This window comes from Gopherus flavomarginatus, chromosome 2 (assembly GCF_025201925.1).
Source record: "Gopherus flavomarginatus isolate rGopFla2 chromosome 2, rGopFla2.mat.asm, whole genome shotgun sequence".
NCBI lineage: Eukaryota > Metazoa > Chordata > Testudines > Testudinidae > Gopherus > Gopherus flavomarginatus.
In genome coordinates, this window is record NC_066618.1 from 209928893 (window position 1) to 209945825 (window position 16933).

The 16933-nt window shown below is 42.1% G+C and overlaps 1 protein-coding gene across 1 annotated transcript in view; it reads right to left on the reverse strand.

Annotated features, from left to right (window-relative positions):
- Nucleotides 1-16933, reverse strand: part of MTCL1 (microtubule crosslinking factor 1) — a 200038-nt gene that overhangs the window by 166192 nt on the left and 16913 nt on the right. The window contains 2 exon segments of the mRNA XM_050942093.1: nt 4672-4830; nt 6684-6908. Of these exon segments, the coding sequence (XP_050798050.1) occupies nt 4672-4830; nt 6684-6908 (384 nt within the window).

Consider the following 16933-nt stretch of genomic DNA (forward strand, 5'->3'; position numbering starts at 1 on the left):
GAATTAATTCCTGTTTGAACTAGAGTAGATCTTTTAGAAAAGCATGCAGTCTTGATTTAACAATTGCCAGTGATGAAGAATTCACCATGACCTTTGGTAAATTGTTCCAACAGTTAATTACCCTCACTGTTACATTTTTTTCACCTTATTTCCAGTCTGAATTTGTCTAGCTTCAGCTTCCAGACATTGAATCTTGTTTTATCTTTGTCTGCTAGACTGAAGAGCTGATAATCAAATTTTTGTACATTAACTACCCACTCAGTGAGCACCATCCAACCTATGCCTTGAATGAGGCATGGGTCCTTTGGAAAAAAATAGTTTGTAATCATGTATTTTAAAAGACTGTATCATAATGTACAAGCACCAAGAGGGTCAAATTATAGTTGCACAAGGGGGCCACATTATGGTTGCACAGGAAGCCTTAATTCTGGCATTTCCTAACTTATGAGAGCTGGTCTTCACATCTTCAACATTCTTTTATTGTAAGTTTTTTTATATATAATTTTATCTACAACATTATCCCAACTACTATCCAACCATAAAGGCCAAATCCTAGATCCCAGGACATAGGCACAAGGGACAGGATACACACTGGAAACCTCTGTCAGAGGCTGGGAGGAAGGAGTAGTCCTACTCTCCATCCTGTATAATAGTCACAAAGGCACATTACAGCCACTACTGCAACCATAGGGCTGTAACAATCATCACAGGCAGTGCACATCCATCCTATCCCACATAACTGTAGACTGATTGCCCATTCCCTGACATCCTACTTTGCCACTCCTCCTCTCCCTCTGCACTTGGTTGCAGGTTGCTCTTATAATGCAGAGCTCTCCGGAATGTAGTGCAGGGTCTCCAAATCCTATCTCTCCCCCACAGGGCTGGTGCAACCACTCGGCGAACTAGGTGGTAGCCTAGGGCGCCAAATGGCTGGGGGCGCCAAAAAGTGGTGCAGGGAGGAGCTGCCTTCCGGAGGCACCGCAGAGCCAGAGCGTCGGCTTGTGGGGGCGGCGAGCCCCAGCCATGGAGGAGCCAGCACAGCGCAGGGGGGTGCCCCCCCCAGGCTCCTGCAGGCTGCACCAGATGCATGTGGACAGTAGCCCCCCCTCACCGTGCTCGGGTTCTGTGGCTCCCAGAAGTATGAGTCGCCGCTGCCTCAGCACTCTGCAGGGGAGGGGCTGTGCATGTGGCAGTCTGGCAGCGTGTTTTGCCTCCACATGGAGCCAGCATCTGACCATCATGGGCATGGTAAGGGGAGTCCCAGAGGGCAGGGGAGCAGGGGTAGGGTTGGATGGGTCACGAGTTCTGGGGGGAGGCTGTCAGGGGGTAGGGTGTGGAGAGAGATCAGAGCAGTCACGGGACATGGAGCAGGGGGGTTATATTGGGCAGGAGTTCTGACAGGGGGGTGGCTGTCGGGGGCTGCGGAGTGGTTGGATGGGGCATGGGAGTCCCAGGGATCTGTCTGGGGCTGGGGGTGTGGATAAGAGTCGGAGCAGTCAGAGGAAAGGTAGGGGGTAGGGTTCTAGGGGGGCAGTTAGGGTTGGGGGGTGTCTCAGGAGGAGGCAGTCAGGGGACAAGGAACAGGGAGGCTTAGGTAGGGGGTGGGGTTCTGGGGGGCAATTAGGGGCAGGGGTCCCAGGAGGGGGCAGTCAGGGCACAAGAAGTGGGGGGAGGTTGGGAATTCTGAGGGGGGCAGTCAGGGGGTGAGAAGTCGGAGGGAGTGGATGAGGTGGGGCGGGGCTAGGGCGGGGCTCTCCCCTCATCCTCTTTTTTGATCGTTGAAATATGGTAACGCTTGGCGAGGAGGGAGACGGGAGGCATATGGGGGCTGGCACCTGCATGCATGCGCTACAGTCTGCATTAGCCCCCTGGGGAGGGGGTGTCAGGCCGCAGCTTGGATAGGAGGGGCTGGGGGCGTGGCTGCTCCCTGCTAGCGGCGCCGCCGCCTCTGCAGGGCTGCTGTCCCCCTGCACCGCGCCAGCTCCTCCATGCCTGGGGCTCGCTGCCTTTGCAAGCGAGATGCTCTGGTTCTCCGGTGCCTCCGGAAGGCGGCGCCTCACTGCCGAGCTGCTGCAGTGGCCCAAGCCTGGCAAAGCCAGTGAGTGGACTCGGGGCGGGGGCCACCAGGGTGGGGTGGGGAGGGCTCACGGGGGGGGCTGTGCACCCTCCAGGCGAGTTCAGGGGGCGGAGGAGAGGGGAACCTGGTTTGGGGAGCAGCCCCTGGGCAGGCTGGCCCCTAGGGTCTATAAAGGCTCATTAGGATTTGCCCCTCAATGAACCAATGTGCAAGGAGGGGAGGGTGCAAGGTGGAAGTTTCACCTAGGGCGCAAAATATCCTTGCACTAGCCCTGCCCTCCCATCTGCACAGCTACTGAGCATCGTTTCTCTTGTTAAGGGAGTGCTATGGCCAGGTGAGAGGGACCAGAGTTTGTTTCTCAGTATGAATTACTGCCTCATCTTAAGCAGGAAACACATTCTTCTCCCCTCCTTCCAGATTAAAACATTTAAACGTGGCATGGTGGATCACAGCAATCTGAACAGAAGCCTTGTTTATTTATTTATTAAAAGGACGACAGAGATAGTTATACAGCTTCCTGGTTCTGAGGCCATCATCACACCTTGCAAAGACCTCCAAGAACACTACAGTATACAAAAGATGAAGGATTTTCTGAACAGCTTTTAGACTGGCTTTTCTACTGATCACCAATGGACTAACTTTCCTACCAGCATGTCTACACTATATTCTTTTACAGCTTTGTCTCTATCAAATAATGCTCAAGAGAAATGACATTTTCCACTTATTTGGTTGTAAGCTCTTTAGGGCAGGTACCATGCCATCTTCATTTTCGGTGCCAAGTGAACCTCTAGCACTCAATACATACAAATGTTTGGTACATTTTCAATAAATGACTCTGACTTATGCCCTACCTCTTCCCTAACAGGTCCTCTGCTTGACTGAATCCTATTGTTCTATCCTCCTTTCCCTAGTGAATTTTCCTTTGTTGGACCATTTGGTCTCCCATTGCTCTGATCAGCCATATCTTGGTTCTCAAAATACCTCCTCTTAAAGACCACCAGGCAGGAGGCTCTGTGGATTGCAGTTTGATAACCAGTGCATTAGAACAATGCACACCCAGTTATAAAAATTAGCTTGTACAGCGGATGGCAGGGTTTTGTATGGCATGCACTTGCCATTTCTTTTAGCAAATTATGATGCCCTATAAGCACAACATCTGCAAACAACTTAAAGTAAAAAAACAAATAAACAAAACCCTCTATAACTAAGGCATCAGCCAGACTGTCCTTTTGGGGCAAATCCTCAGCTGGTATAAACTGACATAGCTCCACTGAAGTTGACACCAGCTGAGGATCTGCCACTTTATGTATAGTAAGCTCCAAAATTGTTGCAGTGAACTCATTCTCTGCACAACCCAAATGCACACAGAAATTAAATATGATTTGTCAACCTTATACAAATGAATCAGGCTTTGTGCACTGTTTGCAAGATTAAAATAAACACATAATTACACCAGCTCTCTAAATCTGTCCACAGCTCAGAGGATAAATGCCTTACCTCATTATGTTTAAATGTTCTATCTCAATCTGGGTTAAGAACGACCAGAGACAGTGGGCTACCAACATGCTGTACTGTGACAAGAAAAGAGATGCTACTATAGATCAGGATATCGGTCATATTTGGTCTTTCATCTTCCTTTATTGTGTCCTCCATCCCTCACCTCACTTCCTTCCAAGCAGCATCATTTTATCCATTATGAATGTGTGTCAAGTACAATAAAAATTAATCCTTTTCCTAACACACGGCATTTCTGTTTCTCAATTAAATGGCTTTTGTGCATTACAAACCAATTCCTACCTGCCTTGCTCCGCTGATGTCAGCAAGTAAGGTAAGCCAAGATTTACTCTGTAAATCTAAATTAACCTTTCAGGAACAAATCTTGTAAGCAAATCCCGATGTAAGCAAAATTTCCAGATCTTACAATATCATACTGAAGTCATTGGGAGTTTTGCCTGAATAAAAACTGAGGTACGCAGGATCTAGTCCAGGGATCAGCAACCTTTGGCACACAGCCTGTCAAGGAAATCCGCTGGCAGCCTGAGACGGTTTGTTTACCTGCAGCATCCGTAGGTTTGGCTGATCGCAGCTCCCACTGGCTGCAGTTCACTCTTCCAGGCCAATGGGGGCTGCATAAAGCAGCGGCCAGCACATCCCTTGGCCCACGCCAGTGCCTGCAGCCCCCATTGTCCTGGAACGGTGAACTGCAGTCACTGGGAGCTGTGATCAGCCGAACCTGCGGACGTGGCAGGTAAACAAACCGTCCCAGCCCGGCAGCGGATTTCCCTGATGGGCCACATGCCAAAGGAGGCCGATCCCTGATCTAGCCCATAGTGTATAAAATGGGATATACGCACAGTGATGGGCACTGGATAAAAAATAGTTGATGGCTTCACAATGGTTTCTAAATTATGAACACCGCTGGGCATGTAAAAAGATTTTGCAGATGATTATCAGTGCCAATTGTATCAGCAATTCCAATGGCAGCAGGTATTATAATATTCTTTGTTTCTGAAATATTCTAAGATGCTTTGATAACAAGCTTTCCGTTTAAACCAAGAACATGGTTTGGCATGATTTTCCTGGCTAGCGCTTACCTCTTTCAACCTGTCCACCTCATTCTGCAGTGCCTGTTTGGCTATTTCCACCTCAATGATCTGCTGCCGAAGGATTTCATTCTCATCTTCTGCTTTAACACGTTTCTCCTCCACACTCTCCAGTTCATGGTGCAGTCTGACAGATACATCTTTGGCTACCTGGTAAGAATGGCATAAACATCACGTATGAAGTCTAACTACCTGAACATGCAATATATATACACATTACAATCTTGGATAATCAAAGGATCTTCATTTTAAATTATTAGACCCAGTTTTGAATACTCAAACCAAAGTTCTTTACATTCATTTACATTCATGTTTCCAGTGGAGAAAATGAAGATGGGAACTTTAGAGTTATCAAAGCGTTTTCCTTGTCACATCAAGCTCTGAAACCCTAGGGATAGCATGATAATAATTAAAAAAAATGCAGGAGCTATACTGTTAAAATTGACAGATCAGTATTTTGATCAAAACAGCACCTGTGTGACAGCCTCATCTACCAGGTCTTGCTGCATCAACAGCAGTCAATACTAGGTAAAAGTGATAAGAAAACCAAAAAATAAAGACTACACATGTTTGCTAGGTTCAACTTAACATGGGAAAGGGATGAATATTTTCCCCAAACATATTTAGAAAAGTGAAGCTGATTTCGAACTGCAATACAATAGCAGCTGCAGGAAGCTTTCTATTTTGCACGTTCTAGTTCCAGGATAACTGTATGCTGTTTTTACAAAGCTTAATGTAAATGGAAACATTTCCACAAAATTATTTCAATATAAACTGTTTATTTTTATAGGAATGGTATTTTTCAACAGTGTCTGCAACCCAAACATTGTACCAAACTGCTAATGGATGATCACCATGAACTGGAACTGACTAAAAGGAAACATGATTTTAATTAGTCTATTTTCAATTTTCCAAGCTAAGTGAAATGCAAAAAAGGGAAATAAACAGCATAAATGATGAAAATATATTAAATTTTTAAAATTTAGATATAGTATTCTAAGATTTTTGGTAATAAAGAAAGAAAATCATTTTTACAAGAATCTATGAACATAACTCCTAAAGAACTATTACAGCTGAGACGGGTTTGAAGATCAGTTCTCATTCCCTAGAATGCCTCATGCAGCTGGCACAATACAAAGCCGCTGACTGCTAAACTCTTACCACTTGCCTTCTCATGGCAGAGAAGTTCCTAACTGGAAGTCGGAGTGTAAAAGGTGAGGGTGTTTGGCACTTTATAGCCAGATTGCTCTGGGCAGGTGGGGCTGGTTAGCTGTGGCAGCCAGTCCATCTAGGAGAAGGAACTTCAATTTCAAACCAAGAACAGCAGGCCCGGCCAGGTGCTTTGTAAAAGTTGTGCCAGTGACACAAGCTCTATGGTCTTCATTTTCAGGGAATATATCAGTACAATACTAGGGCATCAACTGGAAGCAGCGTGCAACTGCTTCACCTGATGGCGGTAAAAAATGGGCAAAGGCTATTGTATTCTGGCCACATGCAGCTGAGGGAGCATTGACCCAGATGGCTGGGTCACTTCAGATGAAGAGATCTGGGATATGTTGGCCAGAGAGGACAAGAGCTATTAATTATGGGACAAAGACATGAGAGAGACCCAGAAAAAGGTAGTTTGAGACTCTGAAGAAGAACATGAAGGAGATTGATGTCAGCTTGGAAGATGCTCTTGAAAATAACACTTGGAGATGAACAACAACAGCCGCCAACCCCAATTGACACAATAAGACAAAGGTGAAGAAGCTATAAATATAACTTAATTGTGTTCCCTTCATTTGAATTTGTGTATAGTTTTCATTTAGTTAAGTCCCTTTTTCATGACATTAAGTTGCACATTTGCTGTCTGCCAAGAAATAAGGACACTGGGTCTGATATTTTGAGAAATACAAATAACTGTTCTATGTTACTTTTATATCTATTATTTTGACCAGAGACTAAGATTGTGTCCTTTCACTTTTTGCTATGAATATATTCCATACAAGTACCTTACCCACCTTTAAATCTTGCTCCAAACTTCTAATGAGCTCTCCATCCACTTGGCCTGTCTGTGCAACTTTCAAACTTTTCTGTTCTGCTTTCCTGAGACGATACTGCAGGATGCGGCAGTTCTTGTTTGCACGGTCCAGCTCTTTCCGGAGTTCCTGCAGCTGATAAACATCTTCCTCTAAATAACTGTCACGCATCTCCTCCATTTCAGCCCGAAGTTCATCCAATTCATCCTGTGAAAAGTCAAAACACCTTTCCATTATATCTCTAAATCTCATCCAAGAGAATAAAAAAGAAACATGCTTGTCAAGATACAATATCAAAAAGGTGATGTAGATACCAATATGCAGCTCCAGATGTCACGGGAATATCAATATTATCCCTTACTAGTATAGTTATGTTGAATTACATTAATGAATGTCTGTTCTATTTATTTTAATTGCCATGGTAATTAAGAATGGACCAGGGTTACTAGGATGTGTATCTGTCTCCTGAAACCGATAACACCATAATTCTTTCCTTCCCCTAATGAATTAAAATGAAATTTACATAATAATTAGCCATTATCTTAGCTGATTGTTTATTTTATCAGAATTATAGCAATCCTACTTAAGCATCTGAACTTCTCTGTGTGATTTGCAGTGCGCTTTGAAGAAATAAAATGTTCTTTCCCGCTTTAATAACTTTAATAAATCTTTGCAACATGAACTTTTCAACTTACAGCCAAATAATCAACTGTTCCACATCAGAATGCATTATGTCCAAGTCTTTCAGTGCATGCACATTGAATTCCCAGTCAGTTGAATCCCCCGCCACCCCCCCACTTATGCAGGGTGTGTGCACAGACACACTTGCCAATCCCAGAATTACGTGGGCAGAAAAATATCTGTGTCAACATGAATGTAAACAGGTCATGCCTTCCCTCAAATCTTTTAATTATCCCAATTCTAAACTGTACCAGGAGAAGAACATGCCCGCTAAAGTCAGATATTAAGGTTTACAGCAGGGTAAACCGCTTCTGGAAGAGGATAAGCTCTATCATTCCCATTCATTTAATCTGTGCGTGATTGATGCTTTTGAGTTAAAACTCTTATATAGGCCTTCCAGCTCAGGGTATAGGCCATTAAATTACTACATGGTGGCTCAGGGGATCTCTATGGCTCTATTATTAACGAAGTTAAAAATGAGAATGGACTCATGCCAAGGCAAAGAGCAAGGACAAGAGATGTTCTCCATCATAAAATCCTCCAGAACGACTGATACAGCTGCAGTATATTATTAGCCAAATCAAAAAGACATAGTTATGTATTTTAATGAGCAACAGAATCAGGTAGTATTAGCAATATTCACAGGAAAAAACTTACATAATATGCCTGCAGTATTTTCAGAGTTGTCTCCTGCCTACTTTCAGCTAATAATTAAATTTCTTGCTTCTAAAAATGCACAAACTAAGCAGATGATATCCTTCTTGTTCCCCTTTCTAAGTTTTCAGTTCCTACACTTTCTACTCTTTTTATACATACACACACGTCTTATGTGACTTGTCTTCTTATGCCCCATCTGCAAACACTGTTGCACAAGCTTAACTGTACACATGGGTAGTACTATTCACTTCAATGGAACTGCTCACATGTGTAAAGTTGAGCATGTTCGTAAGTGTTCGCTGGATCGAGGTTTTAGACTGTAATCTCCCTACATGTATTTGTACAGCGTCAATCACAATAGGTGTTCAACACCTTTTATTTTGCATGTTCTAGTTCCAGGATAACTGTATGCTGTTTTTAAAAAGCTTAACATTAATGGAAACATTTCCACAATTTTTTTCAGTATAAATTGTTTATTTTTCAGTAATATAAACATCATAGTATTCACATCTTTCTTAGAGGTGAAAGGAGTGTACATATCCCCCTTTCAAATGCAGATTAGAATGGAAGTAGAAAGGTAGGTTCTGACCCAAACCTTCCCACAATGTTTCAATCCCCTCCCTCCTTTTATTTACCTAATACCCACAAGACACAAGGAGGAGCAGGGAACATACTCATCAACAGGATCGTGATCAGCCCTAGAGCTGGAAAAAAGAGGTGGGAGGTCCTTTGTCTTCATCTCCACCACTAAACCCAAGATGCCTACACAGGAGCTAGCCACACACTGGCCTAGTTGGCAATATCCCTTTAAACTCAAACATAACTGAAAGTTATCAAGTTACCCTAACATGTGGTAACTCTGATGTGGGACTTACAGACTTGTCATGAATCACTCTGGATGCATCATTTTATGCCAGTCGCCTGCAGCACTGCAAGATGAATGTATTTCTAAATCACTTCTAATAGGTGTGTGTTTAATCTAGCCTTGACTGTATCCAATGATAGTGATTTCACAACTTCCCTTGTGAATGAGGAGGTCAGTTAAACAGAAATTAAAAGGTACAGTGACTAGAGTGAAATCCCTGCAAGCTGCATGGACACTTTTCAAAGACACCATAATAGAGGCCCAATTTAAATGTAGACCTCAAATTAAAAAACACAGTAAAAGAACTGAAAAAGAGCCACTGTGGCTTAACATGTGAAAGAACCAGTGAGAGATAAAAAGGCATCTTTTAAAAAGTGGAAGTCAAATCCTAGTGAGGGAAACAGAAAGGAGCATAAACACTGCCAAATTAAGTGTAAAAATGTAATAAGAAATGCCAAAAAGAAGTTTGAAGAACAGCTAGCCAAAAACTCAAAAGGTAATAACAAAATGTTTTTTAAGTACATCTGAAGCAGGAAGCCTGCTAAACAGCCAGTGGGGCCCCTGGATGATCGAGATACAAAAGGAGCACTTAAAGACGATAAAGTCATTGAAGAGAAACTAAATGAATTCTTTTTTTCAGTCTTCATGGATGAGGATGTTGGGGAGATTCCCAAACCTGAGTCGGCTTTTATAGGTGACAAATCTGAGGAATTGTCACAGAATGAAGTGTCACTAGAGGAGGTTTTGGAATTAATTGAAAATTCATAGATTCTAGGACTGGGAGGGACCTCAAGAGGTCATCGAGTCCAGTCCCCTGCCTTTATGGCAGGACCAAATACTGTCTAGACCATCCTTGATAGACATTTATCTAACCTACTCTTAAATATCTCCAGAGATGCAGGTTCCACAACCTCCCTCAGCAAATTATTCCAGTGTTTAACCACCTTGACAGTTGGGAACTTTTTCCTAATGTCCAACCTAAACCTCCCTTGCTGCAGTTTAAGCCTGTTCCTTCTTGTTCTATCCTCAGAGGCTAAGGTGAACAAGTTTTCTCCCTCCTCCTTATGACATCCTTTTAGATACCTGAAAACTGCTATCACGTCCCCTCTCAGTCTTCTCTTTTCCAAACTAAACAAACCCAATTCTTTCAGCCTTCCTTCATAGGTCATGTTCTCTACACCTTTAATCATTCTTGTTGCTCTTCTCTGGACCCTCTCCAATTTCTCCAGATCTTTCTTGAAATGCAGTGCCCAGAACTGGACACAATACTCCACTTGAGGCCTAACCAGCACAGAGTAGAGAGGAAAAATGACTTCTCATATCTCGCTCACACATACCTGTTAATGCATCCCAGAATCATGTTTCCTTTTTTTGCAACAGCATCACACTGTTGACTCATATTTAGCTTGTGGTCCACTATAACCCCTAGATCCCTTTCTGCCATACTCCTTGCTAGACAGTCTCTTCCCATTCTGTATGTGTGAAACTGATTGTTCCTTCCTAAGTGGAGCACTTTGCATTTGTCTTTATTGAACTTCATCCGGTTTACCTCAGACCATTTCTCCAATTTGTCCAGATCATTTTGAATAATGACCCTATCATTCAAAGCAGTTGCAATCCCTCCAAGTTTCGTATCATCTGCAAACTTAATAAGCGTACTTTCTATGCCAATATCTAAGTCATTGATGAAGATATTGAACAGAGCTGGTCCCAAAACAGACCCCCTGCAGAACCCCACTTGTTATACCTTTCCAGCAGAATTGGGAACCATTAATATCTACTTTCTGAGTATGATTATCCAGCTAGTTATGCACCCACCTTATAGTAGCCCCATGTAAGACATATTTGCCTAGTTTATTGATAAGAATATCATGTGAGACCGTATCAAATGCCTTACTAAATTCTAGGTATACCACATCCAGCGCTTCTCCCTTATCCACAAGACTCATTATCCTATCAAAGAAAGCTATCAGATTTGTTTGACATGATTTGTTCTTTACATATCCATGCTGGTTATTCCCTATCACCATACCACCTTCCAAGTGTTTGCAGATGATTTCCTTAATTACTTGCTCCATTATCTTCCCTGGCACAGAAGTTAAACTAACTGGTCTGTAGTTTCCTGGGTTTTTATTTCCCGTTTTATAGATAGGCACTATATTTACCCTTTTCCAGTCTTCTGGAATCTCTCCTGGTTTTCCAACGATAATAGCTAGAGGCTCAGATACCTCCTCTATTAGCTCCTTGATTATTCTAAGATGCATTTCATCAGGCCCTGGTGACTTGCAGGCATCTAACTTTTCTAAGTGATTTTTAACTTGTTCTTTTTTATTTTATCTTCTAAACCTATCCCTTTCCCATTAGCATTCACTATGTTAGGCATTCCTTCAGACTTCTCGGTGAAGACCAAAACAAAGAAGGCATTAAGCATCTCTGCCATTTCCAAGTTTCCTGTTACTGTTTCTCCCTCCTCACTGAGCAGTGGGCCTACCCTGTCCTTGGTCTTCCTCTTGCTTCTAATGTATTAATAAAAACTCTTCTTGTTTCCCTTTATTCTGGTAGCTACTTTGTGCCTTTGCCTTTCTAATCTTGCCCCTGCATTCCTGTGTTTGCCTATATTCATCTGTTGTAATCTGTCCTAGTTTCCATTTTTATATGACTCTTTTTTATTTTTTAGATCATGCAAGATCTCATGGTTAAGCCAAAGTGGTCTTTTGCCACATTTTCTCTCTCTCCTACCCAGTGGAATAGCTTGCCCTTAATAGTGTCCCTTTGAAAAACTGCCAACTCTCCTCAGTTGTTTTTCCCCTCAGTTTTGATTCCCATGGGACCTTACCTATCAGCTCTCTGAGCTTACCAAAATCCGCCTTCCTGAAATCCATTGTCTCTATTTTGTGTACTCCCTTCTACCCTTCCTTAGAATTATGAACTCTATGATTTCATGATCATTTTCACCCAAGCTGCCTTCTACTTTCAAATTCTCAATGAGTTCCTCCCTATTTGTTAAAATCAAGTCTAGAACAGCTTCCCCCTAGTAGCTTTTTCAACCTTCTGATATAAAAAGTTGTCTGCAATGCAATCCAAGAACTTATTGGATGGTCTGTGCCCCGCTGTGTTATTTTCCCAACATATATCTGAATAGTTGAAGTCCTCCATCACCACCATATCTTGAGCTTTGGATGGTTTTGTTAGTTGTTTGAAAACAGCCTCATCCACCTCTTCCACCTGGTTAGGTGTCCTGTAGTAGACTCCTAGCATGACATGACCCTTGTTTTTTTATCCCATTTAGCCTAACCCAGAAACTCTCAACACTTCCGTCTTCTATGTCCATCTTCACCTCAGTCCAAGGGTGTACATTTTTAATACTTAAGGCAACACCTCCTCCCTTTTTCTTCGTCTATCCTTCCTGAGCAAGCTGTACCCATCCACACCAACATTCCAATCATATGTATTATCCCACCAAGTTTCAGTGATGCCAACGTCATACTTGTATTTATTTATTAGCACTTCCAGTTCTTCCTGCTTATTACCCTTACTTCTCTTAACAGTAACAAGTCATCGGGCCCAGATGGCATTCACCCAAGAGTTCTGAAAGAACTCAAATGTGAAATTGCAGAACTATTAACTATGGTTTGTAACGTGTCCTTTAAATCAGCTTCTGTACCCAGTGACTGGAAGATAGCTAATGTAAAGCCAATATTTAAAAAGGGCTCTAGAGGTAATCCTGGCAATTACACACCGGTAAATCTAATGTCAGTACTGGGCAAATTAGTTGAAACAATAGTAAATAATAAAATTGCCAGACACATAGAAGAACATCCATTGTTGGGCAAAAGTCAACATGGTTTCTGTAAATGGAAATCATGTCTTATTAATCTATTAGAGTTCTATGAAGGGGTCAACAAACATGTGGACAAGGGGGTTCCAGCGGACACAGTTTACTTAGATTTCCAGAAAGCCTTTGACAAGGTCCCTCACCAAAGGCTCTTACGTAAATTAAATTGTCATGGGATAAGAAGGAAGTTCCTTTCATGGATTGAGAACTGGTTAAAGGACAGGGAACCTAGGGTAGGAATAAATGATAAATTTTCAGAATGGAGAGGGGTAACTAGCGGTGTTCCTCGAGGGTCAGTCCTAGGACCAATCCTATTCAACTTATTCATAAATGATCTGGAGAAAGGGTAAACAGTGAGATGGCAAAGTTTGCAGATGATATTAAACTGCTCAAGATAGTTACGACCAAAGCAGACCGTGAAGAACTTCAAAAAGATCTCACAAAACTAAGTGATTGGGCAACAAAATGGCAAATGAAATTTAATGTGGATAAATGTAAAGTAATGCACATTGGAAAAAATAACCCCAACTACACTACAATATGATGGGGGCTAATTTAACTACAACTAATCAGGAAAGAGATCTTGGAGTCATTGTTGATAGTTCTCTGAAGACGTCCACTCAGTGTGCAGTGGCAGTCAAACAAGCAAACAGGATGTTAGGAATCATTAAAAAAGGAATAGAGAATAAGACGGAGAATATCTTATTGCCTTTATATGAATCCATGGTACACCCACATCCTGAATACTGCATACAGATGTGGTATCCTCATCTCAAAAAATCTCTCCATATAAGGAAAGATTAAAGAGGCTAGGACTTTCCAGCTTGGAAAAGAGGAGACTAAGGGGGGACATGATAGAGATATATAAAATCATGAATGGTGTGGAGAAAGTGAATAAGGAAAAATTATTTACTTGTTCCCATAATATAAGAACTAGGGGCCACCAAATGAAATTAATAGGCAGCAGGTTTAAAACAAATAAAAGTTCATAGTATATCAGGGTTGGAAGGGACCTCAGGAAATCAGCTAGTCCAACCCCCCGCTCAAAGCAGGACAAATCCCCAGGTTGTTTTTTTTTTTACCCCAGATCCCTCAATGGCCCCTTCAAGGATTGAACTCACAACCCTGGGTTTAGCAGGCCAATGTGCAAACCACTGAGCTATCCCTCCCCCCAAGCTCTTCTTCACACAGCGCACAGTCAACCTGTGGAACTCCTTGCCTGAGGCGGTTGTGAAGGCTAGGACTATAACAGGGTTTAAAAGAGAACCAGATAAATTCATGGAGGTTAAGTCCATTAATGGCTATTAGCTAGGATGGGTAAGGAATGGCGTCCCTAGCCTCTGTTTGTCAGAGGGTGGAGATGGATGGCAGGAGAGAGATCACTTGATCATTACCTGTTAGGTTCACTCCCTCTGGGGCATCTGGCATTGACCACTGTCAGTAGACAGATACTGGGCTGGATGGACCTTTGGTCTGACCCAGTATGGCCGTTCTTATGTTATGTTGGCCGTTGGCCCAACTGTATACGTAGTTTTATTTCTCCCTATATTTAACCTAAATTTATCTTGTTCCACCTTAAGCTCGTTATCTCCCATCTTATCTTTGCTAACAAATGAGTATTGGATGCTTGTTCTCTTTACGACATCCTGGCCAAAAGAAGATGCATCCAACTTTGATTAACTTTATTACCAACAAGGGCTTATTTCACTGCAAAGTTAACTTGAGTTATAAATTGAGTGTTGCCACTAACTCAACTCTCTTTCACACACAAAAACCCTTACCATGAGATTTTTCAACTTAAACTAGCTAGCCCACCAAGGGATATAGGCTAAAGCTTGAGTGCGCACAACTCATCAGCTGCTAGCACAACGATGTTGCAGTGTGGATGCAGGCTTGACTACCTCCAGTCCTCCAATGCCTTCCCACAATCCTCCCTGGGTGCTCAGAAAGGACAGACAAGTTCTCACACAATACATTGTGAAAGAACTCATAGCATGGCTCAACATACTGCAGCATTAAGAATCACAGGATATGCCCTCAGAAGTCTTAGGGAAAAACCCAAGTCGGTGCAGTGCCAGTGTGGACACAGCAATTCAAATGTTATTTCAGTGTGGTTACTCTCATTCAAGCTAGGCTAACTCAGGAGGAGTAACTCGAGTGTAAAAAATGTGAGTTAACTCTGCAGTGAAGACATACCATTAAGTTGCAAGTCAATTAATTTAACCACAAAAAACATACTATAACATGAACTAAACCCTACACATATCAAATTTAATAGAATTCTTTCAAAACACTATATATCATATAATCCAGGCCTTGTGTACTCCATGGTAAACTGAATCTAAAGTATTGTAGCAAGTCCCCTGGTTTCTATAGCATTCTGGTGTAGAAGACCGAACATAAATGAAACTGGTAAGAATATTTGTTTAAAAAGAAGCTTTTTTAATGAATGAAATATGAAATAAAAAATGTAATGAAGTAGCCTTGCCTTGTCTATTTTAATAAATTTTGTTTTGGTTCTTAGGTTTTTTTTGTTGTCCTCACATTTTCACTATGCTGCTCATTTCTGTGTAAATAATGCATAGCAGCACTTTAAATTTTTTTAAGGGGGAGGGAAGCTGGAGTTTTCAGCAGCAGCTTAGGGAACAGTTGTGTCTTTGGAACATGAGGATGACAGGTTGGTAATGTGTTATTTACTAATGTACTTAAGTGTTGACTTTGAAATTGGCATCTTTAGATTTCAAAGTTAACAACACATTAAGATGAATGGGACATTCATACATGTCAGATCTATCGTTTAAGGCTCTCCGCTGACTCAGAAAGACTATACTGGTTAGGTGCAGAGTCAGTTCACAATTTTTAAATTATCTTCACAACCACAAGGGTTAGAAACATTATTTGATTTAAAATGAAATATTCCAAAGCACAATATCACAGCAGTGGATGGCATCCGTCACTGCAGAATTCATGGGGAAGTGTTTATAACTCCTTGCCCTTACTCCACATGCCAAAAGCAAAGATCCATCCTTCAAGCACGAACCCCAAGTAGTGCCTACAGATAATAGTTCTAGCACCTGTTACACTTCCTTCTCATCCAATCCAGTACTTGCATCTGGGTAATCTGGCCGCATCCCAGAAGCAAATAATGCAATAAAGGGGTTGAAATAATTATGGCTATAAGGATTATGCACATATGAAAAACTACTAATTGCAATCCAAATTGGAAAGTTAATCTCTTCTCATCCCACTAACAATCCCAAACTGTTGAAACAACTATCCCAGTCAAACCAAAGTCCCCAATACCCCTACAGCATAACATGTGTCAACCCCAAATCAAACTATGCCTGCTCACAAGCATGGACAGATGAACTTGACCTTAATGAGCAGTGAAGCTAAGAAAAATTGAGCCCACTTTGCTGCTTCTTAAAACCCTCCAAATAGTCCACTCTTGACTTCTTCCCTGTCTCAAATTCTCAACCAACTGGTCTCTAGACTCAGACCTAGAACTTCCTGTCAATGGTCACCCAGATCTCATCCTGGGGCCACTATTAGCTGGACAGTTGACTCCAGTCCCCTCCTTCAATCATTCCATCCTAATGAGTCCCAGCAAAATTGCTCAAGCTCGTGTGAATTATATTTCTGCAGACATTCATCTCTGCCCTTTGTTTTTACTGTAGACTACACATGTTAAATTCACGTAACCTTTCTGCTCATAGCTCTTAGTTTGCAAGCCTGTCATCATTTGTTATACTTGCCTGCCTCTGGACTCTTATATATTCATAAGATTTCATTTCTTTCAAATATAACATTGGGGATGAACTAGAAATCACCCTTTTAATGCACTAGAACCCACCCTCTTAATCTTTTCTATGGCAAAGGAGCTGTTGTACAACAAGGCATTTGAGTGCAGATTTCAATTTTTTTTTTTTTTTGCAATAGAGTCATAGAGTAAGTGACTTTAAGGTCAGAAGGGACCAATATGATCATCTAGTCTGAGCTCATTCACAACGCAGGCTGAAGAATCTCACCCACCCACTCATGCAACAAACCCCTAACTTATGTCTGAGCCTCTGAAGTCCTCAAATCATGGTTTAAAGACTGCAAGGTGCAGAGAATCCTCCAGAAAGTGACCCGTGCCCCACGCTGCAGAGGAAGGCCAAATAATCCCAGGGCCTCTGCCAATCTACCCTGGAG